Source organism: Cannabis sativa, chromosome 2 (assembly GCF_029168945.1).
Source record: "Cannabis sativa cultivar Pink pepper isolate KNU-18-1 chromosome 2, ASM2916894v1, whole genome shotgun sequence".
Lineage (NCBI taxonomy): Eukaryota > Viridiplantae > Streptophyta > Magnoliopsida > Rosales > Cannabaceae > Cannabis > Cannabis sativa.
In genome coordinates this window covers 62,472,386-62,490,328 of record NC_083602.1, presented here as the reverse complement: position 1 = coordinate 62,490,328, position 17,943 = coordinate 62,472,386, and the positions used below count along the sequence as shown (strand labels likewise).

Here is a 17,943-nt window from a genome sequence, read left to right as displayed (position 1 = left end):
TATTGCATTCCTGTTGAAGGCCTTCAGTTTGTGCTTAAGACGCATCGTTCTGAGATAAATCCCCTTCAAACCACTACACCTCAAAGGCTTCCCCCAACTATCCATAACTGTCTTTTTATAATCTGGGTGATCGGTCCAGAAATTAAAAAACCGAAATGGCTTACTACCAATAAGCTCAGTGGCATTCGAATGAATCACACAAAGGCAATGATCTGAGCAAGTTTCCCAAGAGAAGTGAGCTGATGTGTTCGGGAAATCATCAACCCAATCCTCATTATGGAAAACATGATCTATTCGGGAGAAGATCCTACTATTCTGTTTATTAGTCCAAGTGAAATTCGATCCAGTCCATTTCATCGGCCCTACAGAAGAGTTAACCACCCAATCATTAGAATCCTCAAGCTCTGAAGCACTGACCGCATTCCCCCCTTGTCTATCATCATGGTTGAACACCGCATTGAAATCTCCAAGAATAATCCAAGCTTTAGTTACATTGATCTTTGAAAGAGCAGACCAAAGATCTTTCCTTCCTTCTACAGTATTAGCTCCATAAACAAAGGAAGCAAAAAAAATCCTTTTTCTGCCCTATCATTTTGATGAGACAATGAACATCTTGCTTAGAGTCTTCTATAACTTCTACATTCACAAACTTCTTTCTCCAAAGCAAAAGAATCCCTCCTTCCATTTTATTACTAGAATAAAAATCCCAATGAGCAAAGCAATTCACCATCATTGCTTGAAGCCTCTCCCCTTTAACCTTAGTTTCAACCAAAGCCCCAACTCCTATTTTATTTCTTCTCAACACTTCCGCAACTTTCTCTTGTTTCTCTTTTTTATTCATACCCCTAACATTCCAACTACTTATATTACAAAAATCCATCAAACACTAACTGTCAAGACTTACTCCCCCTATTTCTTCAATTTGTTCCCCCATTAGGATCGCAAAAGAATTCCTAAGAACCTTCTCGTTAGAGTCCAAGACTTTTCTTGTTGAGCCCGAGCCCTTGGTATTTCTGCTTTTGGTAGCTTTCCAACCCCCAACAATTTCCTTCTCTGTACGGTCTGCCGCCCCTTTAAGATGTCCTTCAGATAAATCTTTGTTGCTTTGATCTTCATTACAGACTTCCTGAACAATGGCTGCTGCCAAATTTTCTTCAGCAGCAGGTTTAACTACTGTTAAAGCTTCAGTAGTCGCACCTTCTGCTTGTTGCTGAGAAACATTCTCTTTGAGAGCTTCTTTTGGCTTTTCTACCTTCTTACATTCAGCCATTATGTGCCCAAAACCACCACAATGTTTGCACTTCACCGGCAACCATTCATACTCTATTTCCTGCTCAACCAACTGCCCATATTCATTAACAAACCAAAAAGTTCGATCAGGATTATCAGTAATTTCCATTTCCACAAGGACTCGAGCGAATTGAACTCGGGTTCGATCCTTTGTAACACCCTAACTATCTTAGGCGTATTACGTGATTTTTAAACGTACTGTGCAGCTCGTTGCTAATCAACGAGGTTTATGGAAAAACGTGATTAATTAAAATTTTGCTTTTTAATTAAACTTATAAACCATATTATAAAAGTCTCGGGATCCCGATTTATAAAATCATTTACAAACGTTTTAACTGACTAACTTTTACATCAAAATAAAGTCGTCTAACGACCAGTTACAAAAAAAAAACTCAGCCTTGCTGTCCCGAGGATCGTACGCTCCAGGCCTAACCGCCCCGACATGTACAATCTCATAAGCTCGCTCACGGTCCATCAGCTATAGCCTTGCCTTTACCTACACATGAACATAAACTGTGAGTCGACAGACTCAGTAAGAAAAGCATAATAATATCATACATAACTAACTGCCGTGTCCAACACGATACTGAGTCCCGCTACTGCCATGTCCAACATGGTACTGAGCCACTACTGCCATGTCCAACATGGTACTGAGTTTTGAACGTTCAGGGGACGGTACTATTGACAAGTATCCTCCTGATCGGTCGAACCGGTCATACTCCGGCTGCTGGTCATACTCCAACCTGTACCGACGGGATAGGTCAATAGCACTGAACCACCAACCAAGTGTCGACTGACGGCCGAACCGGTCATACTCCGGCTGCTTGGTCATACTCCGGTACCGTACCGACGTGACGGGGTTGGATGGTTCGAAGCCTAAATACATAACTAATGTAATCTAGCGGGCTTCCTACATGCACGCTAAACATGTAATCTACATATGCATACCGTTATACTAATCTTACAGGATTCGATTTCGTGTGTGCCGTCAACCCGACCGGAATCGAAGCTGAGCGGCGGATTACTGACTCCTAAACCATAAAAATCACAACGCTATAAGTGATACGCTAAATCACTTCCCGGGGACTAAAACTTGAAACTAAAAGTTTCCCTATCGATAAAAAGCATGGCAATACCCCTAAAAACCTAAAAACGAGGAAAACTAGGGTTCTGAAAAATCCCCCAACCGGTAGACCGGTTGCCCAACCGGAATTCCGGTTCTGGGAAATTCAGACCCCCATCCGAATTCCGGATGCACAACCGAATTCGGTTCCTCGCAGCAAGCAACCATAAAAATTCATAACTCGACCAATTCAACCCCAATTGGTCCCAAACCTTCCGCACTGTTCTATATGTCCCAAATAACATATCCAAGGCATCAAACCTACCCAGAAACCACAGATACAAAATTTGCCATTGGAGCTCAAGCTTTGAGTTCCAAACTCAAGCTTGAGCAAAACCACCTAAACATGCATTCCACTAGCTTAATTCTACTTAACTAAGCATAAAAACACCTCTGCAAACTAATAGAAACAACAGCAACATCACAGAACATATTCACAACATTTTCCTTCCAAAAACCACATTTTTACATAGAAAACTCAAAGCTTGAACAACCTAGCTAATCATGCTTCAAACAACTCAATTAACATCAAATAATCATGCTTTGAACTTCAGAAAAACCAACTAAACACAGCCATAACAACAGCCACAAAAACATGCATGCATCAACAATATACTTTCTTAAAACACAAGAAAACACAAAGAGAAGTTAGAAATCACTTACCACAATCAAGAGCTCCCAAATTAGGTTGAATCTAGCTTGAAAATCAAAGAAAATCCCAGCCCTTGAACCCCAAGCACCCAGCCGAAAAGAGAGAGGAAAAAGAGAGAGTTTTCTATTTTTTCTAACTTTGATATTTTTTGAAAAATAAAGAAATGAAATCAAATACACATATAACATTCATTTCAGCCAATTAATAAATAATTAAACATTTAATTTTCAATTAATAAACTCACTAGAAGACAAAACACTAATGGGGCAAAAAGACCATTTTGCCCCTCCACCATAAAATCATGAAAATCATACTAAAGGGGTATTTTTGGGACATTCTAAATTCCCGGCCATTCCCGACATTCCCAATGTCTAAAACCCGTCCCCAAAATACTAACATACTAAGTTGTGATTTCTACTGAGCCATACGCCGAGTTCCAAAATACCGGACACCGGAAATGCGAAATATAAAAGCTACTGATGACATAATCATGCATTTCTGAATTCCGTAAATAACAGTAATAAATTATTTAAATAGCTATAAATAATTTCATAATTAAACATAAACAGCTGCTAATTCCCAAATTAACTAAGCGGGCTTTACATCCTTAGTGTGTTTATCAATCATTATCGGATTCCCCACAGTACTTACAAGAGCACTCAATGTTTTCTTTCCCCAATATTGGAGCCCAAGATTAGGCAGCCTAATCCAAAGTGGAACCGATTTCACCATCCTAACCATATTCAAATCCGCCGACCACGGTCGAACAATGACCGGTTTCCTATCAAATTGAATCATTCCATTCTCAAGAACCTCATCTCGTGTTGCTTCATCGTTAAATTTCACCATTGTAAGCCCCTTTGTCATTCTAGCAACTTGGACTATGCCTAAATGCCCCCATATTCTTCGAATAAAACCCTCAAATACCATAGCTGGAACATTAGCACCTAGCACCATACATATAACAGAAGATTTCCAACTTTCCTCTTCCAATTTCACCTCCTCCAAGTCTATGTGGGCTATTTTTCTACCTTCCCTAATCACTGGTTCAGTATATGAGAGTTTAGCATCAGAGAACAAAGCCTTACCTCCGGTGAAGCCGCCGCGTGGTGTTGCGAGGCTGACTGCAAGTTTTCGACCTCCTCTGCCCAGCTTCTCCTTGCAGACTGAAGAGATGCAAGCTCTTCCCTACTGTTCAGATCTGGAACCGGTTGAACCCCACCCTGTTGCTTCTGCACTGCGATCGTATCGGCGTCACTCCCCCTCTCCTGGTCGACACACTGTTCCGACCCTGCTGCTTCAGTCGGCGCCTTCAATCCCGGCCTTCGACCTAGTTTTTTCCGTTTCGCCATGGAACGAGAGAAAACCGTGGTCAGGAGGCGTTCTAACTTGGATTTTTTATTTTTCAAATAATTAATTTTTTATATTTTTAAATATTTATTTACATGAACCAATAAAATTGTGCCACGTGTGTACACTATGTCCACGTAGAGATTCCACCATGTCGGTTAACAGCTAAAAATGGATGGAAACTGCTAAGTGAACACAAGTTTAGGGGGTTTTACCACCAAAATTTTAGAATTGGAGGTTTGTTGCAAAACCCTGAGTATTTAAGGAGATTATGCCGAAAATTACTCTTATTCTATAAATATATATATATATTAACTAAGAAATTTCAATTAGTTATAAGCGGTTTTCTATTTTAAATGTTTGAAGTTTATGTAATTACTTGCATAGATATATAGAAAATTTTTATGGTAGGCATACTTGTTTTGTCCCTATAAAATGAAGATATTTTCATGATCATAAATATTAATGACTTTTGAAAGTGCAACTTAATTAAGGTGTACCTGAATGTACTAAATTAAATATGTTACTAGTAATTTTTTTTTTAATAATACACAAAATTTTGAACAATGAGAAATGTGACATTTAATAAAAATAAAAAATCTAAGAAATATGAAATAAATATTATTAAATACAATATGAGCTTTAACTTAATTCATTTTAAAAAATCAAAAGTTCTCGTTAAAAAAAGGAAAAAAAAAAGTAACTTTACTGCATTTTTTACATTGAAAAAGTAAAAGAAAATTCAATGGTCCTTCTCTTTCATATCAACTAACACCTTTCTACTACTAATTGATATCATCATTTTACTTTGTCTAGAGCAAAGTTGTTATCTTTATTTTCAAAGAAATACTGCAAAAAAGAATAAAAATTCATCTAACGGTTCTGTAGGAAATTTAAGATAGGATTTTATTATCTTGCCCCTACACCAACAAAACAAACAAATCAATTTCCCAAGGTTAATTTCGACCTTTCCCTGTTTCCCTGACTTTTCAAAGTCAGTAGGTCAATACGACCTCGATTTGTCTTTGAACAAAACCAAAGAGGGGATCGAGAACCTTCTCATTCAATCCCTCTCTCTCTGAAATGCTAGAAACCCTAGCAGAGAGTTTCTCTTTGAGAAACTCGAACCCTAGCCTTTGCAAACCCAGAAATCAAAGCCCAAAAAAAACACAGATCAGATCTACAATGATCTGATCTATACACAACCACACACACAAACAGAAATAGATTAGGGTTAGAAAACACCAGAAATTTTCCCGAAGTTCACCAATAAATTGGCTACGTCTCCGTTTGAGCTGCTCCTCAAAGATGAGAGCTCGATTCCACTAGATCTTGCTGTTCAGAAGTACATCAGAGGAGATTTCAAGTCACAGGTAATTTCTTCGACTGGTAATCTCTATTTAATACAAGTTTTAAGTGTTTAATCTCTCTCCCTAACAAAATCTAACTCTGTGTTTGTTTTCTTGTGCATGCGAGGTCCTTTTCATCTTCTCCTTCAAGTTCAGAACTCCTGGATCTTGAAGTAAACACTCAACTATCTATATCTGAGCTTGAGTGCAGGTATATTTATAGATCTAGGGTTCCTGGTTTTATTTCTGCATGTGATTAATTAGTTAGTTACAGAAATTAGTTAGGTGTGGATTTAACCAAATCCATTCTAACTAATTTCTGTTAGGGATGTAGAGGCCGAAGGCCAACTTAGGGCTTTACTTGTATTTACAGTTCTGTCCTTGTATTAATTTGTATTGAGTCTTAATATCAGTGTAAGTGGAGGTTTACTCCAACAATTTCCACCTAAACCTTCACTGAGCTGATATTATAGTGGTCGAGTCATTTCTGAGGGTCATAGCTCTGTGATCCAAAGGATCACATTATCCTTGATTCAACCCTATTAAGTTTAAACAATGTTTAAACTTAGATAGGGTGATCACTTTAGTTCCCATGTCTGCAGGATTTTCTTCTGTAGGCACCTTGTCAATATCTATGTGTCCCTGTGTCACTTTGTCTCTGATGAAGTGATACCTTATCTCTATGTGTTTGATTCTGTCATGGAACATAGGGTTTCTGCATAGGTGCACACAACTCTGGCTATCAGAGTAAATAACTGGTTTTGAGTCTAGAAATTTTAGCTCTTCTAGGACTCCTTTAACCCATATACTTTCTTTAATAGCCTCTGTAGTTGCAATGTACTCTGATTCAGTTGTGGATAATGCCACAACAGGTTGTAATTGGACTTTCCAACTTACACAATTCCCCCTAGTAGTAGTATGTAGGCTGATGTAGATTTCCTACTATCTCTGTCCCCAGCATAGTACGCATCCTTTGAAGCATTCTATTGCTGTGCTTCCTTGTTGTTTCTTGTACTTGAGTCCTAGCTTAGTTGTCCCAATTAGATACCTTAGTAGCCATTTCATAGCAAGCCAGTGTGTCTTACCAGGATTTGTCATGAATTTGCTAAGCACACTAATAGCATAAGCAAGGTCTGGTCTAGTGCTTACCATTAGGTACATAACAGATCCAATAGCATTAGCATAGGGAATTTTACTCATTTCCTCCTTCTCTGCTTTGCTCTCAGGGCATTGCTACTTAGATAGTGTAAACTGTGTAGTTATAGGTTGGCTAGCAATCTTAGATCCCTTCATTGAGAATTTCTCAATTATCTTGTGTATGTAGTCTTCCTGAGTTAGGCTAAGTGTCCCTTCTGCTCTGTTTCTCTTAATAGAGATGCCTAGTATCTTAGTAGCTTCCCCTAGGTCTTTCATTTCAAACTCAGTCTTGAGTAGGCCCTTCATTGTGTTTACTCTTGCCCTTTCCTTACTGATTATAAGCATATCATCTACATACAGAAGAAGATATATGACTTTATTAATATCAGTTCCTTTGTAGTACAAACAGTGGTCATAGTAGCTCCTAGAAAATCCTAGCTTTAGCATAAATCCATCAAACCTTTTATTCCATTGCCTAGGTGACTGTTTTAACCCATACAGTGATTTTACTAGCTTGTAGACATAGTTTTCCTTCCCTTTTTCAGTATAGCCTTTAGGTTGCCTCATATAGATCTCCTCTAATTCACAATGTAGAAAAGCAGTAGTAACATCCATTTGGTCTATTTCTAGGTTGTATTGAGTGGCTAGACTTAGCATTATCCTTATTGTCTTGTATTTTGCAACTGGTGCAAAAATTTCATTAAAATCTATGCCTTCTTTCTGTGTAAATCCCTTGGCCACTAATCTGGCCTTATATCTTATAGGTTCATTCTTAGTTCTGCCTTCTTTCTCCTTGAATAGCCATTTGCAATCAACTATGCTCTTATCTTTAGGTTTAGGCACCACAATCCAGGTTCTATTCTTCTTAAGAGATTCCATCTCTTCATCCATTGCACCTTTCCATTTCTTGGAATTTGGTCCTTTAATGGCCTCTTCATATGATTGAGGTTCATTATTGACCATTTCCAACTCACTCATAAAGGCATATGCAATGTCTTCATCCCATATATTAAAGTTGTACTTAGGATTAGGTCTTGGTACCCTTCTACCTCTGTCCCTGACCAATTGGTAATCCCCCAAGTCTTCTTGAGTCCCTTCATCAATAAGGCCAGTGTTATCATCAGGTTCCACCTGAACCTGGTCCCCAGGTTCCACCTGAACCTGATCTCCCTGGTTCTGTTCAGGTGTGTTCACTGGTTGTTCCACCTGAACAGATCCAGTTCTTTCATTTGCAGTGTTACCTGCATTTTCAGTGTCTTTTGTACCTGCATTTGGGTTAGAAGAAATAGGCAAACATGGAAAAATATCTTCCTTGAATATTACATCTCTGCTATTAATGGTTTTAAACCCCCTTTGTTCCCAAACCCAAAGTCTATATCCTTTAACTCCTTCTGGATATACCAGAAAAACACATTTCATAGCCCTAGGTTCTAATTTCCCAACACTTTGGTGTGCATATGTTGCACAACCAAATACTCTAAGATTTGATAGGTTAGGAGGTTTACCAGACCATTTTTCCTCTGGAGTTTTGAATCCATTTGCACTGGATGGACTCCTGTTGATTAAGTACACAGCTGTTAAAGCTGCTTCTCCCCAGAAACCTTGTGATAGTCCAGATTGCAACAGTAAGCATCTCACTTTGTTGAGAATGGTTCTGTTCATTCTCTCTGCAACTCCATTCTGTTGGGGTGTAATTCTAACTGTTTTGTGTCTCTGTATACCATTTTCTTTACAATAATTGTTAAACTCTTCATTACAAAATTCTAATCCATTGTCAGTCCTTAGAGTTTTTAATTTTTCATTTGTTAAATTTTCCACAAGTGTTCTCCACTGTGTAAATTTAGAAAAAGCCTCAATTTTATGTTTTAAAAGAAAAATCCAAACTTTCCTTGAAAAATCATTAACAATAGACAGAAAATAGACACAGCCACCATGAGTACTTGTTTTCTCTGGTCCCCATAGATCAGAGTGAACATACTCTAGTATTTTCTTAGTGTTGTGTGTGCCAGTGGAAAATTTCAATCTATGATGTTTTCCAAGCACACAACACTCACAAAAATCAAGTTTACATACCTTGTCTTTACCTAGCAGATTATGTTCACTCATTAGTTGCAGTCCCTTCTCACTTATGTGCCCTAGTCTTTTGTGCCATAACATTGCATTTGAGTCATCACTGTTGTTGTGAGCAGTGTAGTTACAGGGTACAACTGGTGTGCCTTTTAAGTAGTATAAACCTCCATCTTTGTGTCCTTTCATAATAGTTAGGGCTCCTTTGCTTATTTTCATTTGGCCAGATTCAATCTTGCTAACAATGCCTTGGTCATCTAGAACACTTAGTGAAATTAGATCCCTAGCTAGGTTAGGAACATATCTAACTTCACTTAGAGTTCTGACCATTCCATCATGCATTTTAAAACTGATAGAACCAGAACCTTGTATATCACAAGTCTGATTGTTTCCAAGTATAACTCTGCCCCCATTTGTCTTCCTGAAATCAAACATGAAAGTTTTATTATTAGTCATGTGGAAAGTGCAACCAGAGTCAAGGATCCATTCATCTTTGATGGATGGTCCAACTTGGTACACTTCACCACTTTCATATCCATCAGTAACATTAGCATCATGCATATCAGATTTAGGTTTAGAGTTAGAGTATTTGGAATCTCCCTGTCCATGTGGTTTTTGTTTGTTATTTCTTTTCAAGAAATAACAATCTCTTTTAAAATGCCCAGGTTTACCACAGTTGTAACGACCATTAGTTTCATCAGAATTTCTAGGGTTAGAATTTGATCTGCCTCTTTGAAATCCTCCCTGTTTGTTTGAACCTCTGCCTTGACTTCTACCTCTGTTATTCCAAGGTTTTCTTGGACCTGGTCTGCCCCTACTCAAGTTGACTTCACCATTTGAATGTCCACCTTTCTCTGTCCTCATCTCTAAATCTTTAGATTTGAGTGCTGAAATCACCTCCTCTAGGGTTATAGATGTCCTTCCATACTTTATTGCAGTTTTAACATCCCTATAGGATTCACGTAGAGAGTTTAAGATAATTATGGCCTGATTTTCATCACTCAATGCCTCATTTTCCCCAGAATTTGCAAGTTCAATGTGCATCCTTAAGAATTCATCCAAATTTTGATCAAGAGATTTGGATGAACTCATTTTAAACCCAAAAATCCTTTCCTTCAAGAAAATCTTGTTGGTTAGGGATTTCTGTTGAAACTGTTCTTCCAGTTTCTTCCAAATCTGGGCAGGGGTTTCCTCTTTGTCTATTAATCTGATTATGGCATCTGATAAGTTGAATATCATGATTCCTGTTACAGTTTCCAAGTATTCTTCTTGTTGAATCTTGGTAGTCCCTTCTGGCCATTCTATGGGATCATTAAGCACTCTCAACAGTTTCTGTTGAGCCAAGAGTGACTTAATTTTCCTTCTCCAAATCCTGTAATCACCAGAACCATCAAATTTGTCAATGTCAACCTTTAAATTGCTCATAGTTAATGAATTTAAATAAGATCAAATAAAGATAAGTGTTAATAGGCAATTTAGTTATAAAGATAATTATAATGTGTCCCAGAAATCCTTTGTTAAAGATTTCAAGTTGATCTGGTTGAGTTCTTGAATTTCTTGTTTGTGTTTCTTGATTTCTTGCTTGAGTTTTCTTCCTTCTTGATTAGTTTGAATGTTGATCTTTTCCAGCTTTAACCAAGCTCTGATACCATTGTAGGAAATTTAAGATAGAATTTTACTATCTTGTCCCTACACCAACAAAACAAACAAAGCAATTTCCCAGGGTCAATTTCGACCTTTCCCTGTTTCCCTGACTTTTCAAAGTCAGAAGGTCAATACGACCTCGTTTTGTCTTTGAACAAAACCAAGGAAGGGATCGAGAACCTTCTCATTCAATCCCTCTCTCTCTGAAATGCTAGAAACCCTAGCAGAGAGTTTCTCTTTGAGAAACTCGAACCCTAGCCTTTGCAAACCCAGAAATCAAAGCCCAAACACAACACACAGATCAGATCTACAATGATCTGATCTATACACAACCACACACACAAACAGAAATAGATTAGGGTTAGAAAACACCAGAAATTTTCCCGAAGTTCACCAATAAATTGGCTACGTCTCCGTTTGAGCTGCTCCTCAAAGATGAGAGCTCGATTCCACTAGATCTTGCTGTTCAGAAGTACATCAGAGGAGATTCCAAGTCACAGGTAATTTTTCGACTGGTAATCTCTATTTAATACAAGTTTAAGTGTTTAATCTCTCTTCCTAACAAAATCTAACTCTCTGTTTGTTTTCTTGTGCATGCGAGGTCCTTTTCATCTTCTCCTTCAAGTTCAGAGCTCCTGGATCTTGAAGTAGACACTCAACGTATAGATCTGAGTTTGAGTGCAGGTATATATAGATCTAGGGTTCCTTGTTTTATTTCTGCATGTGATTAATTAGTTAGTTACAGAAATTAGTTAGGTGTGAATTTAACCAAATCCATTCTAACTAATTTCTGTTAGGGATGTAGAGGCCGAAGGCCAACTTAGGGCTTTACTTGTATTTACAGTTCTGTCCTTGTATTAATTTGTATTGAGTCTTAATATCAGTGTAAGTGGAGGTTTACTCCAACAGGTTCTTAATTTGATCACTAGCTAGCTTCCATCTACTATCCTCCTCTTCCATGATGACACTAATATTACTGATATGAGGATATATGTTATAAAATAAATTTAAAGTAGTGACATTAGTTTTGTCTCTATACTATGGAGACATTTTTTTAACCATTCATGTGACTTTTGAAGGTCCACATTATATAATATGTAGCACATTATATTTTCTATTTCAATATTTTTTAAAAAGTAAATATATTCACATCAAAATGTTAAACTTCTTAATGGTTATTGAAAAAATTGAACATGTCCTCTCGTTTTTTTTGGGTTCTAGTGAGAATAGCTTATAGAAGAGAAAAAAAATTCTTTAATCTCAACAAAAGCCTCTCTCTTCTAATTTTTTGAGATTTTTGTTTTTTTTTTTGGAAAAAGAAACAAAGCTTGTTGAAGTGAATTAAACAAAAGTTGAATTGCAAATAAAAACTATCATTTGCAGATATCACCACAGTTGAAAGATAAAAGCCAAAATATTGAAGAACATTTTTACAAGTTTAGAGAAAAAAATATCTAACAAATTTGCATAAAATTAGTCTGCAATTGTTAGAATTTACATAGCATATTAGTAATGGCCAGTGGCAATCAAAATTATTTAGGTTAGAACTTAGAACAAAGAAATGTTCTATACAATTATTCACAATTATTTTAGCAGTGCTGGACTGAAATTCACAAACTTTATGCCTTTTATGGTAGTTTTTGACAGTTTTCTCTATAGCTTCAAAGGTGCAATGACATTGATGAAGACAATCTGGACAGACTCCTTTGAAATGTTTTGATTTAGTGGTGGCTCTACAATTGCATTATTTCTTCAATATAAATTCAAATATTTTAGCCTTTTTTAAGCATTAATTTTTCTATTTTAATAATCAATTTGTGATCAGCTAAATTGGGTGTCAACTTCTTTTGGACTAGAAATTAAATTTTCACCTAAAGTTCTGTTGGATTTACATTCTTCTTGTTTTTTTATCACTTCATTTTGATAGAAGAATCATGAGAGGAGATGAAAAGAAAGATAAAGAGGAGAGAGAAGAAGAAACCTGAATAAAAAAAAATAGAGAAGATGATAAAACGTATAGACAGATAAAAAGGAGAGAAGAGTGAGAATATTAATATTTTATTAATTTGTAAAGGTGTATGTATTTCAAAAATATTATTAAAAAATAAAAAATAATCTAATGCAGCCAAATGTAAACTATTATTATATACATATTTATTTTACAAATCAAATATCTATAACTTTAAAAATATCACTACCATAGGGACAAAATCAATATCCCTGCTATAGACATATTAATTCTTAATATATATTTATATATATATAAATTGATGAATTTTGTTTGAAACAATAGAAAAAACTGAACAAAACTTTTATGATAGATATAATAATGAAAAAAGTTTGAAAAAAGTTGGCCACAATAAAGAGCTTCTTCTAAAAATTTGGCATATAAGAGCATCACCAATAGAAGAATTCAGAACATTGTCTATTAAAATGGATAAGCTTATATAAATTATCACCTAGCTTTTATGGTAAAGAAGGCAAGGTTTGTTGTCATTGCTTGGCAATATTGCTGGTGAGGTTTTTTTTCCCTTAGTCATATTTGAATATTAGCGATAGGATCTGACAAGCAACCTTACTTGTTTCATTTGTTGGTGAAGTTCTAAAAATGGCAATTGTTGGTAATTTTTTTTTAATATGGCAATTGGTCTTTAACCATATAAGTTTTGACAAATTTATGCCCAAAATTTATTTTTTAATAAATTGATTCCCAAGTTCTTAATTCGTTATCGTTCATAACATTAAGTTAATTTTTTTATATATTTATTTTTCATTTATTAATTAATTATCTTTTGTGTTATGTTTGATTTTTTTATTGTTTTATAAAAAGAATATATATTAATTTTATTTTCTTTTAAATTATAAAAAAAGGTATATAATAGTGTATAATTTATTTTATTTTACGAGTATTAATAAATATTATAAAAATATATATACTATTATATTACAAGTATCTATATATATAAAGGAGAGATATGAGGCGGTGACGTGACACCTTAAAATCTCTCCAAAATTATTTTTCTATTCTCATCTTATTTTTCTCATTTTTAATATTTTATTAAAGCATAAATCTATAAATTGATAATATATTATTATTTTAGTAATTTATTTTTCTCTTTTCTTTTTAATTGTCTCATCTTTAATATTTTATTAGAACATATAAATTTAGAAATTAATAATTTGATATTATTTTAATATTAATTTTAAAATACACCATTATTATTATTATTATTATTATTATTATTATTATTATTATTATTATTATTATTATTATTATTATTAGCCGTTTTGAATCATATATTTTTTAGATTTATCAATTACTTTTTTTTAAAAAAATATATATTTTGTGTGAGAATTAGATACAATTTTATTTATTTTCTCATTATTAATTAATAGATTTTATTTGACATATACTTTTATAAAAGAAAATTTTATAGATTCACTACAAAATTTTTTTACATTTAGTGACAACTTTTTAGTCACAACTTAATTTTTTATGACTAAATATGACTTTTAGTCACAACAAAATGTTCCTTGTAAGTAAAATATAGTATTTAAATACAAGTTATCATTAATTTAGTTTTAGTCACAACAAATATTGTAACTAAAAAGACATTTATTCACAATAAATTGTAATTTTTGTGACTAATAATTTTAGCCACGGTCCTTTTAGTCATAACATATAAAAGTAATCACAATTTTTTTTACTTTTAGTTACAAGTTTTGTTGTGACTAAAAGTAAATTTTTTTGTAGTGTCACTTATTTATAAAAGTGACTAGTTAACTCATTGATTGATTTGTTTTATATATACAACAAACATATTAGGGTCAAGCCTAACATCATGTTATACACGTGAGATATGACAATACAACACGTACCCTTGAATGTAATGTTGATTACAAGTGAGATACGGTGATGAGAACAGTTTTGAAATCATATGATAAGTTTTCTATAAATTAATCAATTTCTATAATAATTCGATGGGTCAAACCTAACATCATGTTATACAAGTCGCGTCTGACTTCTATTATAATAACGTACGGGATTTAGTAAATACAAGTTGCATCGATCGGTTTGTACACACCTAATTTTCAATACAAAATTATATAAAAAATTAGATTAAAATTTGATACGATTTTATTACTTAGTTGTCATTAATTAAATATTATGATTTATTTTATATATATATAATTTAAAATTTTTCAAACATCAATCGTCGCGAAGCGCAAGTTGTTTATTAATATATATATAATAATATAAACACAAAGTGAAGTTTTTTTTCTAAACAAAGTGAGCATAAATAAAAGAAATAAATCTTAAAAAATATCATTTAACATTAGTGTCTGAATGAAAAAAATATTTATTTATGTACTTTTTAAAAAACATTTATGCAATCTCATTCAATTTTTTTTTTTTTGTATATTCTAAATATATATTTATAAAAAAAATATTTTAAATATTTGACAATAATTATTAAAGTAGAAAATTAAATTATATTCATATAAAATCATTAAATATTTGAAATTCATATAAAGAATAAATAAAATAAAATAAAATAAATAAATATAAATCAACAAAATCACTATTATATAGCAATGAGGACTTAATGTAAAAAAAAAAAAAGAAGATAAAATTCCTGGATTAACTGATCAAAATTTATATATTTAAAAATCAATTTGATAAAAAAAAAAAAAACTTAATGACTAACTTACTAAAATCTATATATAGTTGAGGAACAGTGTAAATATTTTATTTTTCAAAGTAAGCATTTTAAAGAACATATTAGCTTAAGTACTGATGTAATTAATATATTGATTAAATTGAATATATAATTATTGAAAAAATTGTTAGAGACTCAAATGATGAATAATAGATATGTAAGCATGATAATTTATATATTGTTTTATATCTCTATGAACTAGTAACTTTTGCTCATAACCTACATTGATTTAAATGACGCAAAATGATTGATTCACTTCGTTAATCCATTTATGTCTGTGTATATATAAGTAATATAGTTTATTATCAAGAATTAAAATTATGTTATTAAATGGATTTTATTTAAAAATATCAATGAGGTACAAATTCAATCATGACTAAACTATTTGGTACTTATTGGATAATAGAAAACGAACATATATTGTATATAAAAAAAGATTATTCAATTCATAGACTTTCTTCTTCTGAACCATGTTTAATTGTCATTGCCATACCAGAACTGCTTCTGGAGTTGGTCAATGACATTCTTGTCAACTTGAAAAGCCTTAGCAAGGACATGAGGGTTAATAGCAGGATTTGATCCAAATACTGAATTTGCAATGGTGATAGTTCCTGCATTTTGGCTACTGAGACCAGCAAAGGCAACAGCTGGAGCATGTGTTGGATTGAATTGAAAGTGAATTAAACCAATTGGGAATACAAACACATCTCCCTCTTTCAAAACCTTGGTAAACAACCGGTTTCCGTCTTGGTTCGACGATACGAAGCCCACGTAGAGGGTTCCCTTAGCAACAACTAGGATTTCAGAGCCACGAGGATGTGTGTGAGGTGGATTTTGGCCGTATGGTGCATAATCAATACGAGCCAATGATATTCCGAGTGTGTTGAGTCCTGGAATTTTGTCCACATTCAATTGGGTCACATTAGATCCAACTGGGTTGTGTGTGTCTCTTGGAACATTGAGCCCAGAAAAGAAAAAATCCTCAGCCTTAGCAAGCTTGGGATCCTTGCAGAATTTTCCATTCACAAATACTACTTGGAAAGAAAGAATATTTTGTTAGTATATCTTATCAGTAGCTAGTTATAAAATAGAATAACGATAGAGAAAAATGTTATGATAAGTTAGTAATGAAAGAAATGTATACATACAAGCTTTGTGGGGTTCATCTACAGCCACGCAAAAATCTTGGAGAGGGCTTGGGTCAGAGGCAGAGGCTATGAAGGCTGCCAAAGCCAACACAGTAAGTGAAAGAAGAAAATGAATACCTTTCATGTTGGAGTACTTGTTGATCAATTTGCAACTATAAATGCTATGTTATAAATCTTTATATCAAGTTTTGCTTTCTTTTGCTTGAGTGAGATTTGATAATTATGGATGGACTCCTACTTCTCATATTTATAGATGGAACTTTCTGAACAAGTCTCTCTTAATCCAGGGAGCATATCATAGCTACCTAGGCTTCCTTGTTTTCACCATAAAAGACTTGGTAAATTTGGTTTAGTAGTGACTTGGTAATTATATGTGTTAAATAAAGTGTTTCTTCCAAAAGGAGATTTATTAATGACAACGTTATTGAACTAGTCATTTTAATTGGGCTTCTTCACCCACTCTTATCATTTATTTTATTTTATTTTGTTTACCTTTTCAAGCAAATACATTATTCTTTTCGTTAAGTTTTGTATCTACTTTAATTTTGCTGCGGATGTCTATGCTTATTTGAACCAGCAGAAGGAATTTTCTATATTTTTCTATATACTGATTTTTTTAAAAAAATATATATAGATTGCTCTATGATGTGAACACACACACTTTTATGTATACATATTATATATGCAAGTAATCACAAAACTTTTCAAACATTTGAAATAGGAAACCGCATATAATTAACTGACATTTCTTAGTTAAAAGCAAAATGAATATAACATATGGATTTACTAAAATGTCTTAACTTTTCTAATATTAAATTGCAACTAACCTGTAGTTGGTTTAGTAGTTATATGGATTGCTAGTAAATAAATAGGAACATCATATATATGAAACAAATTGAAAAGAGAGCACAAGATTCAACAGAGGAAAATAGATTAACCACTAATATGACATCTTCTTTGAAAATGAAAATTGACTGAAATATGAGATCATTTAGTCTTGTCAATACTACAAAAACTCTCTTTAGAGGCGGTTTTTAAGCCCTTTCAGTGTCGGTTTTGGCGAAATTCGCTAACGACGCTGATCAGGACGACGCTAAAGGGTTTTGAAAAACCGACGCCATATATACCCTTATGGCGTCGGTTATTATCTAGGAACTGACGCCATAGGGGTATATAGGGCATCGGTTCCTAAATAATAACCGACGTCATAAGGGGCGTAGGAACCGACACCAAAAATGATCAGTTTTCAGTTTTTTTAATTTTATATAATTTATTTTAATTATATATTTATTAATTTATATATTATTTAATTTAATTTAAATTACATATTTATTTTTTAAAATGTAAATTAAATATTATTTAAATTAATTTTAAAATTGGTTAAAATACATAGTTTCATTTCATAAAAGTAATTAAATATTACACAAACATTAATGTAAAATTAGTCTAAAATATTAATAAG

At 33.5% G+C, this 17,943-nt stretch overlaps 1 protein-coding gene across 1 annotated transcript; it reads right to left on the bottom strand.

Annotated features, from left to right (window-relative positions):
* Window positions 1–15,697: 15,697 nt before the first annotated feature.
* LOC133029076 (germin-like protein subfamily 1 member 17) lies at window positions 15,698–16,701 on the bottom strand. The gene is made up of 2 exons (XM_061110738.1): window positions 16,482–16,701; window positions 15,698–16,364 (listed from the first exon to the last, which is right to left on the bottom strand). The coding sequence occupies exons 1-2, from the start codon at window positions 16,603–16,605 to the stop codon at window positions 15,808–15,810; spliced, it is 681 nt and encodes a 226-aa protein (XP_060966721.1). The 5' UTR covers window positions 16,606–16,701; the 3' UTR covers window positions 15,698–15,807.
* Between the last annotated feature and the right edge of the window lie 1,242 nt (window positions 16,702–17,943).

Bases quoted from the DNA above. Each gene is read 5' to 3' on its own strand.
- LOC133029076 (XM_061110738.1), bottom strand. From the start codon at position 16,605: ATGAAAGGTATTCATTTTCTTCTTTCACTTACTGTGTTGGCTTTGGCA. The intron at 16,365-16,481 runs GTATGTATACAT...CTTTCCAAGTAG, and splicing joins AGATGAACCCCACAAAGCTT to TATTTGTGAATGGAAAATTC.